Below are 22048 nucleotides of genomic sequence, written 5' to 3' on the forward strand. Positions count from 1 at the left end.
ATGCGTACTTTGTGAGTCGGTCGACAATGACCATGATCATATCGCAACCTTCTGATTCTGGTAGTTTCGTGATAAAGTCCATGGTAATCCATTCCCATGGCCGCGTTGGCGTGTCTGCTGTCTGCATTTCCCCGTAAGGAAGGTGTCGTGATGGCTTGTTCCGTTGACATGTGTCGCAACTTTTGATGTACCCCCTTACTTTTCGGTGCATGTTCGGGATGTAGTAGTTGCGTGAGATATGTTCCATTGTTTTTTCAACTCCCATATGTCCGTGCGTCGGGAAGTCGTGGTGTTTTTTGATGACTTCGTTCTGCAGCGATCGTGGAACATAGATCAAGCCATGGATGATGACGAATCCGTCGTCGCTTGTAGTGCCGTTGTGACGTTCGTTCCCGAGGACTGCTTGCATTGATTCGTCCTCGGCGGTGGCTCTTCGGACCTTGTCTAGCCATCCGTCGTCTTCGATTTCGCTGGTTGCTGCGAGTATTTGTCGGTTGTAGACGATGTCTCCTTGGTCGTTTGTAGTGAGGATAGCGGGCTCCGCTTCCTTTGTGCCGATCTGATAGTCAGGTCGTCTGCTGAGTGCGTCTGCGACAGCGTTTTCAGTCCCTTTGCAGTGAACAATCTTAAAATCGTATTGTGCAAGGGTTTCAGCCCATCTAGCTTGCCGTCGAGTGAGTTTCTTCGTGGTGGTGAAGAATGTCAGGTTGTGGTGGTCCGTCTTGACCGTCACAGTATGCTTTGCTCCTTCGAGGTACGCTCTCCAGACTTGAAATGCTGACACTATAGCAAGCAGTTCTTTGTCGTGGATGTCGTAATTGAGTTCTGCGGGGATCATCTTCCTAGACCAAAATGCGATTGGTCTGGGCTTTCCGTTTTCGTCCGGCTGGGTCAGTTGTGCTCCCAGGGCGTAGTCTGACGCGTCGGTTTCCATCGTGGTTGGCTTTTCGTAGTCGAAGATTCCAACGACTGTTCGTTTCTCGAACAAGCTCTTGAGTTTTTGGAATGATTCTTCTGCTTTGTCGTCCCAGTTGAACGTTTCTCCCTTCTTGGTGAATCGGTATAGTCCGGCGGCGTATTTCGAGTAACCCGGGACTAGTTTCCGATAGTAATTTGCCAATCCAAGAAAGCTTTGTACGTCCTTGACGTTTCTGGGTGTGGGCCATTCCACAATGCTTTTGACCTTTTCTTCTTCCATTCCTAGACCGTCGAGGCTGATGGTGTATCCAAGGAAGCTGGTTTCCTGGACGTGGAATTCGCATTTCTTGAGCTTCAGAGTGACTTTGGCTTCTCTGAGCTTCTGCAGCACCTTTTTGTTGTGTTCAATATGTTCTGCTTCGGTCTTGGAGAATACTAAGATATCATCCAAGTAAGCGATAACAAAAACATCGAGGTATTCTTCCAGAACGGTGAAGATGAACCTCTGGAACGATGCTGGTGCGTTGGTAAGACCAAAAGGCATAACCACATATTCGAAGTGTCCGAATTTGGTCCTGAATGCTGTCTTCCATTCATGGCCTTCCTTGATCCTGAGCCGATTGTAAGCCTCAGTGATGTCGTACTTGGTGAAGTATTTGGCTCCTTGAATGCGGTCTTGGATCTCGTGAATCAGTGGTAACGGATGTCGATCTTTGATGGTAATCGAATTTAATTGTCGATAGTCCACACAAAGTCGAAGACTTCCATCTTTCTTTGGTACGAATAGGATAGGATATCCTGCTGGTGAGGTGGATTTCCGAATGTATCCTTTCCTCAGGTTCGTGTCGATGTATTCCTTCAGCGTCTCCGATTCCTTCTGTGAGAGCTGGTAAATTGGTCTGAATGTAGGCTCCTTGCCTTCTTCGAGGTTGACCTCGTGGTCGTACGGGCCATGCTCTGGTAGCGTGCCCTCCTTTGGTGGCGTAAACACATCCTGGAAGTCTTGGTATTCCTCAGGAATCTGTGTTTCTTCCCCTGTTGCACAGAGGGCTGTGGAGCCGTGTTCAACCATCACGTACTCCCTTAGCTCGTCGTCTGTCATATCCGGTCGTTGCTCGGTGTTGACGATGGTACTGGCTTCCGTTGCCTTGTACTGTGCCCCGCCTCTGGGCCGAGTGCTCCTCTTAAGTTTGCCTTCGTGAGGGCCTCGAGGGCCACCTGTCACCCCTTGACTAGGTCCCTGTGCTGGTCTGTATCTGTTCCCGGTCCATGTCTCACTGGTTTGTCGGCATTCACATCGGTTGAAGACAATGAGTCCTTTCTGCCAATCGATAGCTGGGTTATGTCTTCGTAACCACGGAACTCCTAGCACGACGTCGTACTGCCCGAGGTTGGTGATGTTGAAGTTGATTGTTTCAAAATGATTTCCCAAAACCATCGGCAGGTCCCCTGTTTCGTGCGTAATTCCCGTGCTGAGTGGTTCTCCATTGAGTCCAGTAAGAGGTAAGAGCTCCTCTTTTCGTCGCCGCTGGATTGTATATTCCTGACAGCACTGTGGGCTCATGAAGTTTCCGCTGGCTCCTGAGTCGATCATCGCTCGCATATTCTTGTATGCGACGTTGACGAAGACTTTCATATGTGCCCCCCACTGTGTTGCTGCGAGTTGTGGTGTGGGTGCAATTTTCTTGTTGCCGTGCCATGTTCCTGTGTATTCGGGCTTCCACTGGGGTCGTTTTTCCCATCGCAAAGGTCTCGGCTCAACTCCAAGGTTGAGTTTCCCTGGGTAGTGGAGCATGCAATTGTCGTCGTAGCATCCTACAACCGCCCTGATGTCATGTTTCGGGTGTCGTGCGTATCCTCGACACGCGCATCGTGGATGCTCACATGGACAGGTTGGTTGGTCCTGGGATAGCTCTTCCCGAGCCGACTCATCCTGTTGGCCTTTTGTCTCGTCACTCGAGGTTTCTCTGTTCCTGGGGTTTTCCTGAGGCGTTTCCAGGATCGTCTCTTCCGTTTCTGGGAGTGTGGGTGGAGTTTCTGGGATCTCCGGCGTTCCTGGGATTTCAATTGGTGTCCTCAGGATACCTGTGCCCCACTCCTGGGAATCGTCCGACAATTCCTGGGAGTCGATGGTGTTCCAGGGACCGTACTGGGTCCATCCTTGACTCTCAATATCTTCTGAGCCTTGCTTGAAGCGCTCAAAGTGTTCCTCCGCGCTACCAGCTTGCGCGGGCGTCCTAAGGACTAGGTCGTCCATATAGACCTCGTTGTTTTGTGTCAGTTCCGCGGCATGATCCTTCGCGTACATCTGCGGCGAGTTTTCGATGATTTCATAGTCGATCTCTGGGAATTCTTCGTCGTCTGTTTCGGAGAGCATTCGCTCATCCCGATACAGTCCTGGTGGCTTGCTCCCATCCACAATCATGGGGCCTTCCCAGTCGCGCTCCTGCGTCGCGTAGAGCCGTTGAGGCTTCCCTTGTTCTGGTTTCTCGGTGCCAGTAGTGTCGTACGCACCTCTTCGTTCTTGGGTCGCGTTCAATTGTTGGGGTTTCTCCTGCCTCTTGCTTCGGCAGTCCTTGATTCGGTGTCCTGGCTTACCACAGTTGAAGCACAGGTTGTTGTTTTTGCGTCGTTTCTGTTCTTCGGTAGGCAGCCTTGCTGCATCGAGTTCCATTGGTTTGGGTCCGTAGGGGTCGTTGTCCCTTCTCCCAAAGTTCCGTCTTTGTTGGAATCGTCCGCCGTTTCCTCGTCCTGGGTTACGGCGCCATTGTTTAAGTTCGCTTTCTTCTCGCTGTCGGTCGTAGAAGCGGTTATCGATTCGTACAACAGTGTCGACGAATTCATTCATGGTGGTAGGTCGTCCGATTCGAGCGATTTCGTCCTTGATGTGTGATTTCAGCCCCCCATAGAATGGTGGAATCAAAGCGTAGTCGTCCCATCCTAGGATTGCGGCGTGTGCCATGAACTCGGCAACGTAGGCTGTTGCGGAGGTGGTTTGTCGAGTTCGTGCAAGTTTCCGTTCAGCCGTTGCTTTCGCGTCGATATCGCCGAAGGTTCGTTCAAGCAATTGTCGGAAGCTGCTGTATCGCGAAAAGATGCCCTGGGCCATGGCAGACCAGGCGTCTGGAGCCTTTTCATAGTATTCTCGAATGTACGGTTCCAACCAATCCCATGCTTGTCCTCGTAGGTATGATGACACAAAGATGACTTTTGCGGCGTCGTTGACTAGCCTTCCTCTGTTCATGTCAAGGTGCATATCCATCTGGGTGAGGAACCCTCGAAGCTTAGATCGAGTACCGTCGAAGCTCTCTGCTTTGGGTAACTTGATTCCCACGGAAGATGCTGGTGCGGAGGCGGCGATTTGGGCTGCACTTTGCTCGACTGAGTCTCGAAGGTCTCCAATGTCGTGGTCATGCTTGCTGCTAAAGGTGTTGAGCTGGCTGATCAGGGTGTGAATCTGTTCTTCCAGTGCCCTGACTCGTTTCTCATCTTCATCGTCCGAATCCAAGTCGGTGTGTCGTGTTTGCGTTTTCGGTGGCAGAGGCTCGATCGCCTTGCCCTTGTTGTTACTGCCGTGCGACGCCATGATGCTTGGACTTCACGGTTCGATGACAGGGTGATCAATGTGTTACGAACTGCTAACTGGTCACGGTGAGTAACGTCCGCAAAGGTGATACTTCTCTAGGAGTACTGCAGGCCTCAAGCGTATCCGCAACCGTACCAATGCCTCGGGGGCCTTCTATGGGCTCGGGTCTCTAGGGTGCTTGCAAGGTGTGCCAGTTAGAGCGCCGGTCAAGTCAGTCACTTAGGGATCGAGGATCACTAAGTAAGCTCCCAAGACCGTTGGAGGGTTGTCGCTATGTTCGAACTGTGAAGTACCAAAGGGTGGTTCCAAGTAACAATGATGGGATTGATCACGAAGAACTAAATACATGTGGTAAAGACTGTCCTTATATATCCCTTGCCCAGTATTCCACGCCCTCGTTTGTGGTATACTGCATGCAGGCATGTAGTAGTCCCATTGATATACCATCCGATATACCATTCCTTGGCGATGGATCGTGGTATATTGTCACGTGACTTATACCCTTGTTGTCCTGCATCATCACCGCGGGGTTGGTTGGCTCTGGTTTCCTCTCGTACCCCTGTTGGCGCGAGTGAGGTGGCTTGGTTCGTAACACTTATTTCTACCCCCTATATCTTATCCGATATTAATCAATCGGATCCTTCGTAGCAGAGAAAAATATTAAAAATATTAAAAAATAATAATATAATAAAAATAAAAAAATATAGGGATAAATAGGTGATTTCTAATATTTTCTTTGCTATATTACAATAGGGGAGAACGAGAGGATTCTAAATATATAGTGGGATTATATATTTGTATACTATTCTAGCGACTTTTGCCCCGAGAGAAAATTACCTACCCCTAGACTATATCGCTTCCGGGGTCGTTCCGGGGATCGCTTCCGGTATACTACCTCTGAATTAGTCCCTAGAGCGAGGATTATAGCGCTATTCGGACCCCCGGACCGCCTCGCTCCCGGTATACTACCCGGTATACTCCTACTATATATATATATATATATATCGACTATACCCGCGGCGAATCGCTCCTGTTATAGCTTCCCGGTATAGTTTCGCCTAGACCGCCTTAATATCGACCCCCGATACCGCCTCGCCCCCCGGTATACTACCCGGTATATCTTTATCTATATCTATACTATATCCCCTATTTTCGCCTCTATCTATCCTACCCTGACGCCTTATATAGCCTATCCCTATATCGAAATACTCGCCGCGGCCGGTGGAATCGGGATCTACCAGAAAATCTACTGTATCGGAATTCTTATCACTACTAGGCTATATATATATATATATATATATATATATATATTATCAATCGAATTCATTCTCGAGGTTTTCGACGATTTTGGGCCTATTCTATATTAATATCCTATATATATACTAAAAAGGGATTAGATTTAAAATATTTATAATAGGCCACGTGACTAGCATAGTATCGCCGTCATGTGACCCTACCACCCGAATCGACCGCGCCGGCCCGCCTACCCCCCTACCTCCCCTACCAATATATATATATACTACTATATATCCTATATAGAGAGAATTCCTATACTGCCTATCGAATTCTAAGGTTATAGGGGGCAATTATCGACCCGATTCTCAACACCAGCCAGCGTAGTATAGTAGGATAGAGCAGTACTACAGTAGTAAATCCCCCCTAGTAGTATCCCGGGTTCGAATCCAGCCGTAGACGTAGTAGTAGAATAATTCTAGGACCCCTTTACTACCCTAGTAATCTACTATATAATACTAGATCTCTTCTAATATACTATTATATAATATAATATATCTTTTTTTTAATATATTTTGATATATTTTTCTTTATAGTTATTTTTTTTTTCTTTCTTTCTTATAAAGATTCATTATATAGTACGATTATTTATGATATATCTTATATCTTATATATTATCTTATCCTAATATCCTAATATCCTATTATCCTATTATCCTATTATCCTATTATCCTATTCCTATTTCTATTTCTATTTCTTCTATTACTACCATTACTACTACTACTACTACTATTATTATTCCTCTTTACTATTACGATTATTTGTGTGTTATTATAGATCTCTCTCTCTCTCTCTCTCTCTCTCTCTCTCTCTCTCTCTGTTTCTCTCTCTGTTTCTTTCTTTGTTTCTTTCTTTTTATTATTAATATATATATATATATAATATTATATATTATAGGTAGGTAGGCTGATTTAATATATAAAAAGAGAATAGTAGGAGTAGGAATAGTAGATAGTAGTAGTAGGGTAGGTAGTGATGATATAATAGTATAGGAGGGGGGGGGTAGTAGATAGTAGATATATATAGCTATATAGAGCGAGGGCGAGGGCGAGAGATATATATATATTTGGCTGTGGCTGGGGTGCAATGTCGATATCTGGCATTTTACGGCTATAGGGTAGCGAGATAGATTACCTATGGTATCGCTTATCTAGGAGGGTCGGTATATCTTTCATAGATTACCCCCTAGCTAATATCTAATATCGGTATCGGGTCGGTCCGCGTAATTTACCCTACCAAAAATTCCCGATCGATTTAGACTATCGATTTTGATCGCCTTCCCCGATCTCGATTTCTCTGATATTGGAATCTAGAGCTCTCGTGAATTCCCTCGATAAGATATCCAACTTTCGCTTCGCTGCGACCACCGGAAGGGGGTTAGGTAGGGTGCCTCTCGTCTCCCACCACGTAGGGTGCCTCCCGGTGGGCCCCCCCCCCCCCCCCGATAAGGGACCCTAGGTCCACCCGCCGCCTTATCGGCCCCGATAACGCCCTAGGAGCCAATCAGCGCCCCCGGGCCCCGCTGATACCACACAGGGTCTCGCACGCTGGGGCCGGGGAATCCCCTGTAGATCGCTCCTCTTTTAGATCCGGAACTAATAAAAAAGGGAGAAATCGAAGTACTAATATACTACGATCCCTAGATATATATTATTCTCTAATAATACTAAATATTTTTTTATAAGATCTTACTAAAGCGGTTACCGCCGGAGCGATCTATCTTATATAAGATTAATATTAATTAGGCCGATCTAATTAATATAAATATATACCCTCTCTCTTAAGAGAAGATAGATAAATAGGCTTATTAAATCGCGGATCTAATTAATAAAGGTCTAATATAGCTATTGAGTAGTCTATAGAGCTTCTTAATTATCTTTATATATAAACTAAATAATAAGTAATAGATATATATTAACTACCGCGCGTTAAACTACTTAATAATAAGGAATAGCTACCTTCTATTATAAATATAAGAGTTTATTAATCTCGTAGATAGTATAAGCTATCTTACGAAACTCGATCTCGTTATAAGGTACTAATAGATATAAATAAGATAAAAGTTAGTCTTAAAGATAGTATTTAATATTATCTAGGGTAAATATAAATAGCTTACGATACTATTCGGCCTCTTAAATATATCTACGATATTCTAGATATTAATAAATTTTATCTTATACCCTTTTTTAGGGAAATACGTGATTATCTATCTTAATAATATCCTAATCTTCTTAAATTCGCTTAAAGAATACTATAATTATCTTAGATAAATATTAAGATTACTAGAATAATAATAGCTATATATCTAGCCCTATAAATATATTATCGCTATATATAAACTAGACTTCTATAGTTATATTATTAGAAAAAGGGTTATCTATTCTCTACTAGAGAAATTAGAAGTTATATATATCTAGCCACGACTATAGAATATCTATTATATATAATAATTTATAGGCCTTATAACGTATTACTAATAATATATATAAAACTTTATAGATATAGTAGTTCCTTTATATAATCTACTAAAAAAGAGCGATCTAGATATATAAAAAAGGAAATTCTGCTTAATAATATAGATACGCTTATATAAAGTATTATTTAATATACTTAAGAATATCTTTTACTCTATATTAGTCCTTATCTAAATAGACCGCGTAAAACTATTCACGATCGAAATAGATATATCTAAATAGATAGTTAGGTATATTCTATATTAACTTAATAAAAAAGGCTATTTATAGCTAATTATATTTAATAGATATAAGCTATCGGCTATAGAGTTAAATTATCCTATCTATAAAAAAGAGCTATTAGCTATTAAAGAGGCTTTTTATATATAGAAGTATTATATTAAAAATAGTCGGATAACTATAATCGTTACTAACTATATATCGTTATAATACCTATAGACTATAAAGATATATAGTAAATATCTAGCCTATTAGATTAAAGAATTCTAGTTATATAACCTCGAAATAAAATATTATAAAAAAATAAAAGCGATTATCCCGGATATTATTAATTAATAATCTAATTTCGTATAGAATATCTCTATTAATAAGGCCCGAACTTAGCCTAAATAGAATATCCGCCTTATTACGCTATAGATAGTTAATAGGATCCTAGAAGAATAATAGTTAATAGCTATAAAAGAATTTCTCGATACTAGGACGCTTCTAGAAGACTATACTCTTAAATATATAGTTAAAAGATTCTTTTAGAATCTATATTTCCGATAAATAGTACTCCCGATAAAAGCCTTATATAATATATACTAATAACTTATTTTTATATATAATAATAGTATTAAGATACTATATCTAGAACTACTTTTAAAGGACGAACTAATCTAGAGAATATATAATAAATTTAGATATCTAGGATTTATAGAAATAAAAAAGATACTCTAATCCTATATCTAATAGCCTAAAATATAATAAGATATAGAGGACTTTATATAGCGTTATTTAAATTACTAAGTCTCTTAAAGAATAAAGAAAAGTCTTAAATATAAAAGGGCCTAGTATATAATTATCTATAGCCTCTAATCTTTTTGGTAGTAAAAAATCGATCTTATTAGCCTATTACCAAAAATACTAAATAAGAACCGATAGATTATTATAGCTATCGACTATACTATAAACTAGCCGATCGTATAAGCGTTATTAAAGGTAACAAAAGAATAAATTAGATAATTCTTATATAATAATATTTTTATCTAGTATAACGTACCCGTTAAGATTATATTAGATAATAGAATAAGTTTCTTTATAGATATAATATAATATTATATTATATAGCTATAGATATAATATAGAATAACCACCTTATACTATCTATAGATAAATAAAAAGATTAAAAACCTTAATAGATTAATAGGCTGAATACTTACAAAACTCTTAATAAGTAAACCTATATAATTATAGGATAAATACCTAATATAGGTTATTTTCGCCACGTAAGTCTATAAATATTTAGTTATAAAGAAAAGTCTATTCTTCTTAATATATAATAAATACCCACGTATCCTATCCGATAAGATTATTTCGGATAACCCTAGATAGATTCTAATAGATCTAGAAATATAGATCTCCTAAATAAACTATATAAGGTTAGTAATAAATAAAGCCCTACTAAACTAGGCGATCGTTATAAAACGTATATAGGATAAGATAGTTATAGAAACTAGCTTCTAATAAAGTAACTAAATATTACTCTAGAATAAGAGTAGAAAGAAATTTAAGAGCTACTAGTTTAGGCTATATAAGATACTAAAAGCCTATCTATTAGAGATATATATTTTATAAGAACTAGATAGCCGAGTCCTTAAGAACTTAATTAATAATGCGCGATTTATCGCGATAAATATAGATAAACCTAATATACTATAATTATTATTTATTATATATATAGCCCTTTATTATATAGGATTAAAGCTATTATAGCTATATAAGATCCGATAGATCCTTAATAAAAAGAATATTAACCCTTTAATATATTCGGAGCTATCTATAATTTCTTAATAAAAATAAAAAAAATATAAATATTTAGAATATAGCCTATAATTAGTAAAGAAGGATATAATTACAAACTGCGTAATTATAAAATTAAGAGCTACTATATAATATATAATATAGGGTTTGCTAGCTATAAAAGCTAGTTTAATAAAGATAGAAATAGCTAGATATAGAGCTTACTAATATATAGATAGATAAAAGCCTAAGAAAGATACTAATTTAGAAAAGAATTCTACTACTCCTAAAGGATCAGATAAGGATAACGAATAATCCTCGAAGATATATTTATTATAGGACGCCGGGGAATATAAATATATACTATCCGATAGGCCCTTTACTATAGTTATATAACTATATATAAGAAAATAGACGCTAAGATTAATAGGAGTACTATAATTAGACTATAAAATAATAAAAAAGATCTTATTTTATAATAATATAAAATATATAATAAGGCTATATATCTTTAATAAAGAAAAGCCTAATATTATTATAAAATTACGTAAGTTAACGCTGATTTTCTAATAAACCAAAAAATAAGAATTCCTATATAATTATAATTTACCCTATAAGATATAAAAAAGAAAAAAAAGAACTAAAAATAAAATACTATCTTTAATAAATAAATATATAGGAATTTACTTATCTATAATATATATATTAAAAAGATTTAAGATAATCTCCTTTTTCTCCTCTTCTAACTTAATAAAAAGAGTTATAAGCTTACCGATATCTATCTAAATAAACTAGCCCTCTCGTAGAAAGCGATATTTAAGAACCTATAAATTAAAATTAAGATAAATCTTATTCTTTAGATTATTATAGTACGCCTATTTTAGGGTATCCTTAATATCTATCTAAATATCGGCGGTCTTAAAATAAGAGAAGTACTAATTAAATATAAATATAGAAATACTAACGATAAAGGCTACTATATAATATTTCGTATTACTAACTATAGAGGGGCTTACGGAGATCGAGAAACTACCAGCCTTATACTTCCGTAAAAGGGTTTAAAGATTAATACCCTCCGGACTAATTATAATAGACTATTTAAGTAAACTACCTTTTTTAGTAGTTAACGTAATCTTAAAATCCTATATCTTTTTATTTAGGGTCTATTTCGTAGAAATATATAATACGGCTAGTTTTAGAGGGTAAAAAGGCTAATTAAAGAATTCCTCAGCTATTAATTTACCTAAAGCTATAAAAGGACGAAGATTAGGATATATTATAGCCTATAGGATCCTCCGATCTAAAGGATAACGTAGTCTCTTAATCTATATAAAAAGAGCTTCCGGATACTTCTTACGTAAATTATCGAGAATCTAAATAGATAAATAAGGGTAGTTATTCTACTCTTTATCGCGACCTATAAGAATATTAATAATATTATATATTAATAAAAAAGGAGCGAACTTATAGAAAGAGTAATTAATAACCTACGAGTTAAAATAGTATATATATATATATTACTAGCTATAATTCTATTATTAGTTATAATAATAATATAGGACTTAAAAGATCCATAATAGTTAGTATACTAATTATATAACTACCTAAAAGATATAATTTTATCTATATACTAACTATAAATAATAATACGCTAAATAGTATTTCGAATAACCTTTATATTACTACGTTAATCGATATTATAAAAGATAATAAAGATATAGATAGTTTTCTTATATAGGGTCCTATAGTTAAGACTAGTAGGGTTACTATTACTATCTATATTATATATATCTATAAAAGACCATTAATCATATCATATTCACGAAGCGACATAGTAATATACCTTAAAAAGAGCGCCTAGCAGTAGTAGCTTTTATTTAGCGAGAAGAACAACTAGATATCTCGGTAAGAATATATAAGAAATCATAATAAAAAAGAAGTAGATAGGTATATATAAAAAGATAGAAGAGGTTATAAAAAGAGAAATAAAATAGTAGATAAGAGTTAGAGGAGAGAGGGCTATATTTATACTCCTCCACGCGTGAGATTATAAATAAACAAGATTAGGTAATCGAATCCGGATATAATCGTAAAATAAGCGAGTCTTTAAGAATCACTATACCTAAATTAGGTAAAAAGCCTGATTCGCTAGAAGATCGTAAGACTATATTCGGAAATAAAGCGATCTCGCGATTAGGTGTGATCCTAAAATAAAGCGATCTCTAGCTTTATCGCGAAATATTATATTTTATTATTCGAAATCGACTAATCACGTATCTACCGCCTATATAAGGGTATTCTACTATTTAATCACAGGTATTACTAAGCTCTCTATAATAATACTATCTATCTTAGTAATACGAAGCGATAAGATTATATAGAAAGACCTTATCTAAGATAATACGATTCCTATATAACTATAGTATATCTAACTATAACCACGCTTTTTTATTTATTTTATTTCCTTTATAATAAATTCTAGTAAGGGCTTAGACAGACCTTAGTCTATTTTTTATTATTTCCCTAAAATAGATATATAGAGACCTTCGTAGAAGTCTAAGGACTAACTTCGGTTTAATAGAGAAGGATATAATATCTAGAACTAGGTTATATTCCCGTGATATCTCCTATATAAATAGTCACGTATAAATACACGTGATTTCACGTGGATATATTTAGATATATATACTCGTACAGCCCTTTACTTTATATAATATATACAATCCTTTCCTAAATCTTACTAATATAACGTTATATTCTCTAAGGTTAGTAATATTAAAGTTAATAGTTTCGAAATAGTTTCTTAAAACTATAGGGAGTTAACCTATTTTATATATGATTCCTAGCTCTAGCCTTTCTTTATTAAGGTTAATAATAGATAAGATATTTTTCTTTTTGTTCTTTTAAATATTTTTTTATTAATAATATCGTAGGTTTATAAAATTTCTTAAAGCTCCTAAATCGATTATTACTTATATATTCTTATATATAATATTAACTATAACTTTTATATAGGCTCTTTATTAGATAGCTATAAGTTATTATAGATTCTTTAGTTTTTTATCTCTTTATTAGATATCTACGAACTTAGGTTTCTACTATAGTAGATTTTCCTAATATAATAATTATAATCTAATCCTATAATTTAATTTTTTTTATCGATAGATTATATAGTTATAATTATAGTATTCTAGAACTATATAAATATTATATTTTAGATATCGTACGTAGCCTTAATAGGAATATCGTAGATATTTATATAGATATATAGGTTTATTCTAGGATCGCTCTTCTTAAACTGGCTTATCTTAGAGATCTTTCGTTTTATTATTTAAGGTTCTATAAATTTACTTAGATATAAGTGTAGTCTACTCGTGGAGTAGCTTCTGAATTTTGTTAGGTTTTAGTAAATTTTTATTATTTCTAGGGGATTCTATAGATATTTCTAGATAAGTTATTACTTCTACTACTTAGAACTTAGATAGAGTTTCTTAAATCTCCTATATTCCTAGGATTTTAACTAGTATCTTTAGGATTTCTATATCTTATTCTTAGAAGTTACTTTATTTATTTTAGGAGTCGATAGTATTTTAGGGACTATATTAGGTCTATCTTTAACTCTCGATATATTCCTAATTATTCTCTAGGAATTACTCTATTTCTAAATATAGTATTAGTAGTTTATTACTATCCACGATTATTGGTTTTACCTATTCTTGTTTCTTTATTATATAGAGCTATTAGATTTATTCTTCGGTTTTTACGATACTAGTAGTATTGTATATTTCTCTATCGAGCCTTATCGAGCCTTTTATTTATTATCTATATCTAATATAGCTTATTATTATATTTCTTATATTCTTTCGATTAGTATCCTAGCTTTCTATAGTTTAAGTATAGGTTATTTTCTTTATATTAATATTATTTCTTCTCTAGAAGCCTTACCGCGTTAAGTTCTATTAGTTATAGACTATATAGGTTATTAAAGCGTAGCTATTATATTTATTAAGGTTAGAATCGCTAATAAGATAGATAGTTATTACTTTATCTCTATTCTTCTATCTCTTATTTCTATATTTATTTATTATAGAATCGGTTATTAATATAGACTACGAAGTTAATAAATATATCTATAATATTAAAGTCTTTATATCTTATAATTTTATCCTTAATATAGGATTTTAATCCTTTATTATAGTATAGAATTAGAGTATAATTATCCTATCTAAGTATCGCTATTTACTATATAAACTCGGCTATATAGGCTAATACCGATCCTATCTATCGGAGTTATCTAAGTTTTTATTTAGCCATTTTTTTTACGTCGATATCGCTAAATATTTTTTTTTAGTTTTTAAAATTATTATAACTATTAAAGATATTTTATATAGTATTTAACTATTCCGAGCTATCTTTTTCGTAGTATTCTTAGATATATAATTCGAGCTAATCCTATACTTATTCTTATAAATAGATTAATATAAAGATAACTTTATTTATTTTAGTTATTAATTAATACCTATTAATATCGAGGTATATATTTATTTATATAAAGAATCCTTATAACTTAGAGCGAGTTTTATCGAAGTTTTCCGTTTTAGGTAGCTATAGTATTACTAACGATAGAACTTAAAGTTAGATATTAGTTTATTAGACTAAATCGTAAAAGTTTTTAATCTTATTATTATATTTTTATTCGAATATAATAAATTAGCTAATAAAAGTGCTGATTTATCTTTCTAATTCCTTAATTCTCTTTTTATCTTTATCTTCCGATTCTAGGTTAGATTAATATATCTAGGTTTTCGGAGGTATAGATTCGACTATCTTATTTTTATAGTTACTACTATACGAAGATATAATAACTATTACTTTATAGTTTCAACTAATAGAGTAATTAATATATTACGAACTATTAACTAGTTATAGTAAATAGGGTCTTTAAAGAGTAATACTTCTTTTAGAATACTATAAGCCTTAAGTATAGTCCGTAACTATACTAATACTATATAAGGCCTTAGATAGACTCGGGTCTCTAAGATATTTATAAGATATAATAGTTAAGGCGTTGATTAAGTTAGTTATTTAGGGATTAGAGATTACTAAGTAAGCTTCTAAGATCGTTAAGGTTTTTAGCTTTATAGTTAATCTATAAACTAGTACTTAAGTAATAATAGTACGATTAATCACGAAGAACTAAATATATATAGTAAAGACTATTTATATATCTAGTCTTTCTTATTACCGATAAGTCCGGGACTTATTACTGATATCCTCTAGTCTTATTATTAATAAGTTTTATTTTATTAGTAATAAGTCCTTTTATATGACTCTACGAGTTTCCCTATATTATACTATATCCTAGGGTATTAGTGAAACCACTATAGTTTTCCCCCTAGTCACGTGGTTCTTACGCTGTATCTTAAGATAGTTCCTTTAGGAGTTTCTTATTATACTAGCGCTCCTAAGGTGGTGTGTCTGATAGGGTATCACTATCTCTTTAGTATTCTTGGGAGTGGGGCTGTCCTAGGAGGTTCGTAACACCCTCCTTCCTAACCACTATATCTCCCTAACCACTATATCTCTCTAATTACTATATCTATTACTAATCTATTTTCTACTAATTTATTTTATTACTAAATATTATACTATTATACTCTATTTTCTAATCCTCAAAAATAAAATAAATAAAATTCCTCTATCTAAAACTACTATTCTCTTTTTTTCTTTTTTCTTATTTCTTACCTATCTTTATTTTTTTTCCCTTTTTTTTCCTTTTTATTACAATTTCTTACTATTATTAATTTCTTACTTTTTTAACCTATTCTATAGCGGTTCGCTACGCTTACTATTAATATAATCTTTTAAGATATATTAAAAGAAATATATAAATCCTATTAATTAAAGATATCTAAAAAAATAATTTAACTTCGATTAACCCTAAAAATATATATATATATCCTAATTTACCTATCTAAAAGATATTATAATAAGAGAAAGAAAGATATATTATAATATCAAAATATATAAAAAAAAGATTTTTGAAAAAAATTACAAAATATTTTTTTCCCTCGACTCTCTAAGATATATATATAGCTTGTAGTATAGATCTACGCCTAAAATCGAAAACTAAATTTAGCAATTTCTTTGTTTTTCTTATATATAAAGATTCTATGATATCTCTCGATCGAAAATATATAGTATAAATTGATATTATCTTACTAATCGAATTAGTGATACGCCGAAGAAAATAGATTACCCCTAGACTCTAAAGCTCCCGGTATAGCTCTGGGTCTAGCTTCGAGTATACTACCCCTAAATCACTACCGATATAGGCAATCCTCGCTAATATTAACCCCTAGAATATCTTACGCCTAGGGTCCCCTTCCGGTATAACTCCTATTATAGATCTTACCGAAAATAGAAAGTCTTATATCTTTAGATCTATACTACCCCTATAGCTTATAGCTATATCAAAATAATACTCTTGACGTAGAGAATCCAAATCTGCAATAAAAGTCTTTCTCGATTTTTAATAGTTTGATTTTGTTAGATATTAAAGCCTAATAAATATCAAAATACTCCTTCTATTCTAGAGAATCAAAGTAAAATACTAGAAAAATATTCTAGAAAAATAGATCTACTATTAGAAATCGATCGAAAGTTAAGTAGATTAGAATATCTCCGATTTTACTCTATATATAGTATATATAGGCCTTAGGCATCCTAAATATATAGTGATCACATACCTTCTATCACTAATCGATCAACTTTACCCCCTAATAAAGAAAAGCAACGCCTAGCATATCTCGCTCCCGGTATAGCTACCGGTATACCGCCCCTAAATCAACGCCGGTAATCTGTCACACTACCCTATTTAACCCCCCAGAACGCCTCGCTCCCGGTATACGCTCCCGGTATAGCCCCGGGTATATCATAATATCAAGGAAGAAGGGTTCATATCTCTACCAATATAGACCCTTAAGACCTTATCCCTATATCAAAATAATCCTCTCGGTCTAGAGAATCAATATCTTCTATCAAAACCTATTAATATTTATATTAATCCACGATATTATTAATCTATGATATTATTAATCTACTATATTAAAAATATCAATAAAAATATCAACAAAAATATTAATAAAAAAAAGGTCGAACACTAATCTATACTAGACCCGACTCTCTGCCGGTAGACCCTCGTTAGTAATAGAGTAAACCTTCCGATGAAACTCCCAAAACACCTAAACCCCTAGGGTTACCTCGGTATCAATAATACCCCACTTCCATTTTAAGAGGTGATTAGCTATTCGGGCAGGCCTCGCATCGTCGGGGACCCCTAGATCCTGCCATACCTCACTAACCTCGCTAGCGAATAGGCCTTGCTCCTCCCAGATAAGGCGAAAAAAGGCAACTAATAGGCCCTAGGCCAGGCAACGATTATTGACCCTATTCAGCTGACATACCTTGGTAGGGAGAAAACAGGTAAAACAACAACTATCATTCCTAAAAACAAGCCATTTTCTAATAAAATTGGTTCGTTCTTGGTAAGTCGTATATTCGCTGCATCGGATAGTCGAGTGGGTGCGCCAGTCGGAATCGGAATCGGGGCAATTTGGACGAAATCCAAAGGCGAATACTATATCAAAATAGAATATATTAGTATATAATATATAGATATAGATATATATATATATCAAGATAGAGAATAGATCTATCTAGTATATATATACTAGATATACTAGATATATAGAATATATAGAATAGAATATCGACTTACCTCTTTGCTGAATGAAATGAATCAGGCAAATACCCTGATCAAGCCAAAAACCAATCATATCGAGGAACTCTTGGTAGTTCGATTGGGTAATTCGCTGATATTGCCTAGCGGTTCGACTCTGCTCAGTCATCTCCTTTTCCCTTTTAATACAAAGGTCACATGCTAAATCAGGTGATTCACAGGCATTCATCACACGATTGTTGAAGTGCTTATGCAGAACCCGTCGTCGACAAAGACCCTCCCGAATATATTCATGAATACCCCCTAATTCACTAGTAGGGTTAGAATTGGTAGGGAGGGTCCCCCTATCATCGAGTAGGATCTAGGAATAGGTATACCTGCTAGGCCGTCTCTGCCAAATCTGGCCTTCTTCGATCTTCTATAAGGAAATAACTTGCGCTTTGATTTTGATAATCCACATAAAACAACTATCATCATAGCAGTAGCTCAGCAGTAGAAAAACGTCTGTTCTAATCACGATTTAATCAAATTGCCTACTTTCCTAGGCATATGAGCCATACTTTTCTTGAGCATTGCTCAGATTGAACTATCTGCCTAATTCAATTCCCTCTGTGATGCTTTGGCGCCCTTCGCCGCCGCTTTTTTTGCTGCCTTTCGTGTTGCCTTTTCCTCCTTAACTTTTTCCACTTCCTGGCCTCCGAACATGTCTCGCCACTCCTGTCCTTTCTCCGGCTTTATGTTGCTGAATAAGTAAGCTGCTTTGCCAATTTGATGGCCAGGCTTGATGGATCCGGAATTCCAATGGGACGGGATCGATAGGGGCTCTGCGCGAAGCTGCGCGTTCATCGATTTTGCGGTGTCGGGCATAAACGGGGAAATGATAGAAGCAAGCAAATGAATCAAATTTACAGCAATCCCGATGACAGCCGCACATTTGAGTGGTTCATTCTCAGCAAGCTTGTTATCGAGACTGTTGGATTGGAGGAAAACATTGCCCTGTTGAGAGATAGACAGGACTGTAGACAAAGCACCACGAATTTTGACGGCGTCCAGTTTGTGGATGTACTCGGTAAGGAGTCCGTTGACTTGCTCTTTCCAAATGTCAAATGAGGGTTCGTGGTGTTGTGTGTAGTCTGGCACAATGTTTTCGAAGTTTTTTGAGTTGACGAACTTCACGACACGGCTGACAAAATTGCCCAGATTCTTAAGTAACAAGTTGTTGTTGGCACTGATAAATGAATCCCAATTAAACTCGGTGTCACCAGTTTCTGGTCGATGAGAGATTAAGTAGTAGCGCCACACATCAGAAGCGACGCCAGTTTTTTGCGCTGAATCTCCAAACACACCAACCCCTCGAGATTTGGAAAACTTCCCACCTTCATACGTGAGATATTCTGTGGTGGAGAGATGGTGAAGCTTAGTCCAGGTGTCTCGAGTGCCAATTTGGCTACCTGGAAAGATGACAGTGTGGTAGGCAACATTATCTTTCCCAAGGAACTGATAAAGTTGAACGTCGTCGGGGTTGCGCCACCACTTCTGCCACTGGTCCGTATAATTTGCTGTGATGGATACGTAGCCAATGCAAGCATCAAACCAGGCATAGATCACCTTGTCTTCATAACCTGGTAGAGGGACAGGAGTTCCCCATTTCATGTCTCTGGTGATGCTTCGTGGTTTCAAACCCTCCTTCAACCAGGCGGAAGTGATTTCTTTGCCATTGTTGGACCACGCACCGTTTGTAGCGGACTGTTGGAAGAACTGCTCGATTTCGGATTGTAACTTGTCCAGATCGAGAAAAATATGTTTCGTCTCTCTTGTAACTGGGGTTGCACCATCAACTTTGCATCGAGGATTTTTGAGTTCAAGGGGGTCAAGAAGTTGGCTGCAAAAGTCACATTGATCCCCATGAGCATCTGCATTGCCGCAAGATGGACATTCCCCTTCAACAAATCGATCTGCAAGAAATGATTTGTGTTGCTCGCAGTAAAGTTGTGTGGTCATCTCCTCCTTCAGGAACCCGTTTCGGTGAAGCTTGAGGAAGATATCTTGAGTGATGTCTGTTTGCAACTGTGTTGTTGTCCGACCGAAAATATCGAAACTGATGTTGAACCAATCGTAGACGGCGGCATGGATTACGTGGTATTTATCGCAAAGCTGCTGTGGCGTGCATTTCTCGACTAGCGCTCTTGTCTCGGACGTAGTACCATATTCATCCGTACCTAGGCAATTATATTCAGCACCAAATGGTACTAAAAGTAAAGCAAGGGTGGGTGGGGCGGCAATATCCCGACTCACCACAGACATAGAGCGTGTTGAGCCCATGCCCTCTGCAGTACCTTGCAAAAACATCCGCTGAGAGGACAGAACCTATGAGGTTCCCGAGGTGGGGAACATTGTTCACGTAAGGCAGAGCGCTCGTGATGAGAATATTGCGTTCTCCAGGCTCTGGGAGAACAGTCCCACGTTTGGGCGATTCTTCGGCCATTTTCGCGCGTGGGATGACGGGATTTGTTCTTTTAAAGTCTCGTCGTAAGTTCAAAACAGTTTTCTCGGACACAATGTAAAGATTGGGGAAACGATGCTATACACAGTTTGATGTCGTGTAATGAAATACCAGGAAGAAAAAAGATAATGAGAAAAGATTTTCAATGTTTTTATACCGCATAATGAATGACTCACCTCGAGACCTACTCACCTCGGGTAGTGATAGGGACACAACAACTTTTTGGCTATTGGCACAACATTTTATTATGTAATATAGATTTTGGGCTATGTAATATTTTTTCGATTTCTTTTCTAATCATATGACACTCTTATCCTAACCATCCAAAACAGATTACTCCGTTTGGCAACAGGGTAACTCGATATGTATAACTTTTTTCGCCGTAATTTAAACACTTTAGTAGGGCCTTCTTTCTTTTTAATTAGTTTAGCCCCCTTGCTCCTATCTGATATCTGTATAGATTGCCGTTTTGGGAAGGCGGCAGCCACAATTCGAGGGTTTAATAGGGGTTGCCATATAATTGTTATGGACCCTGCAGACACCAGTTATCTGAGGACCCCCTAACTTGATAATGGGCCACCGAGAGCCAACAAACCGATTAGTAAGCACGAGCCTAAGCGCCGGCGGAAGCTGACGGCAGAACACACGCCCTAAGGGGAATATACTACATATTTAGCTCTTTCTAAGTAGGCTTATTATATTTAGAATACTAATATAATAGCTAATAGTTCCTTATCGTAGATATTGTAATTAAGCTCTATTAAGATTTTTTTAGACTAAAATATAATTAATTATAGTATATCTTTCTTACCATTAATTGTAAAGAGTATACTTGGTAGGGTATAAAGCCTATTAATTAGGTAAAGAAATAAGGGGGAGGAGTAAGAGAAAGTAGTATATCTTTATTGCTATTAAGACTAAATCTTATATTATCAGCTAGATATAAAAGTAATAATTTATCGTATAATCTTCGTAGCTCCATGTATCATCGATAATATGAATAACTAGGTCTCTGCTAAGCATCGTGATCGTCCTACTATAGGGTAGGTCAAGTAACAAGGTCCAACTTCCTTCGAGATCATATGATATCACCTGATCCACCCCTTCTGTCAGTTGGGAATAACTTCATGCCTCACCATCTTTGTAGACCCTTTACACTGGGTCCATCTGCCTAAACAGCTGATACCCGCTAAGACCCTCCGACACCCCTACAAAGCTTTAATAAAGTTTATATACGTTTCCCGACCGATACCCGCGGAATTCCCTGCTAAGTCGTCGTGGATATATACCATAAACTAGAGAAATGATAGGTCTGGGTAGAGTGGGGTAAATAGAATCTACGCATAGTACACCCATTTATATACTAGTGATCTACGACTGCTGTATTGTGTCCGCTAATAATAGGCTTTGACTTAGGTTTGAATATTGTATTTATATTATGCCTACTCGATATTATAACCCTATCCAAAGCACTATATATGTAAGGTAAATACTTAAGAGAGTTATGAGATCTGAGCGCACTAAACAGGGTT

General features: G+C 36.3%; 2 protein-coding genes across 2 annotated transcripts; both read right to left on the reverse strand.

Annotated features, from left to right (window-relative positions):
* Positions 1 to 3195: 3195 nt before the first annotated feature.
* NUU61_009537 (C2HC-type zinc finger protein) lies at positions 3196 to 3766 on the reverse strand (the record flags this gene model as incomplete). Its single annotated transcript, XM_056660062.1, is given in 2 exon segments — positions 3196 to 3214; positions 3225 to 3766. 2 exon segments carry the CDS (start codon positions 3764 to 3766, stop codon positions 3196 to 3198), a joined length of 561 nt encoding a protein of 186 aa, XP_056506560.1.
* A 14841-nt stretch (positions 3767 to 18607) lies between these two features.
* Positions 18608 to 20498, reverse strand: NUU61_009538 (uncharacterized protein; the record flags this gene model as incomplete). Its single annotated transcript, XM_056660063.1, has 2 exons — positions 18608 to 20232; positions 20309 to 20498. The coding sequence occupies 2 exons, from the start codon at positions 20496 to 20498 to the stop codon at positions 18608 to 18610; spliced, it is 1815 nt and encodes a 604-aa protein (XP_056506561.1).
* Between the last annotated feature and the right edge of the window lie 1550 nt (positions 20499 to 22048).

The sequence above is a fragment of the Penicillium alfredii genome, assembly GCF_028826965.1.
Source record: "Penicillium alfredii strain IBT 34128 chromosome Unknown utg000012l_segment0_segment0, whole genome shotgun sequence".
In the NCBI taxonomy this organism is placed as follows: Eukaryota; Fungi; Ascomycota; class Eurotiomycetes; order Eurotiales; family Aspergillaceae; genus Penicillium; species Penicillium alfredii.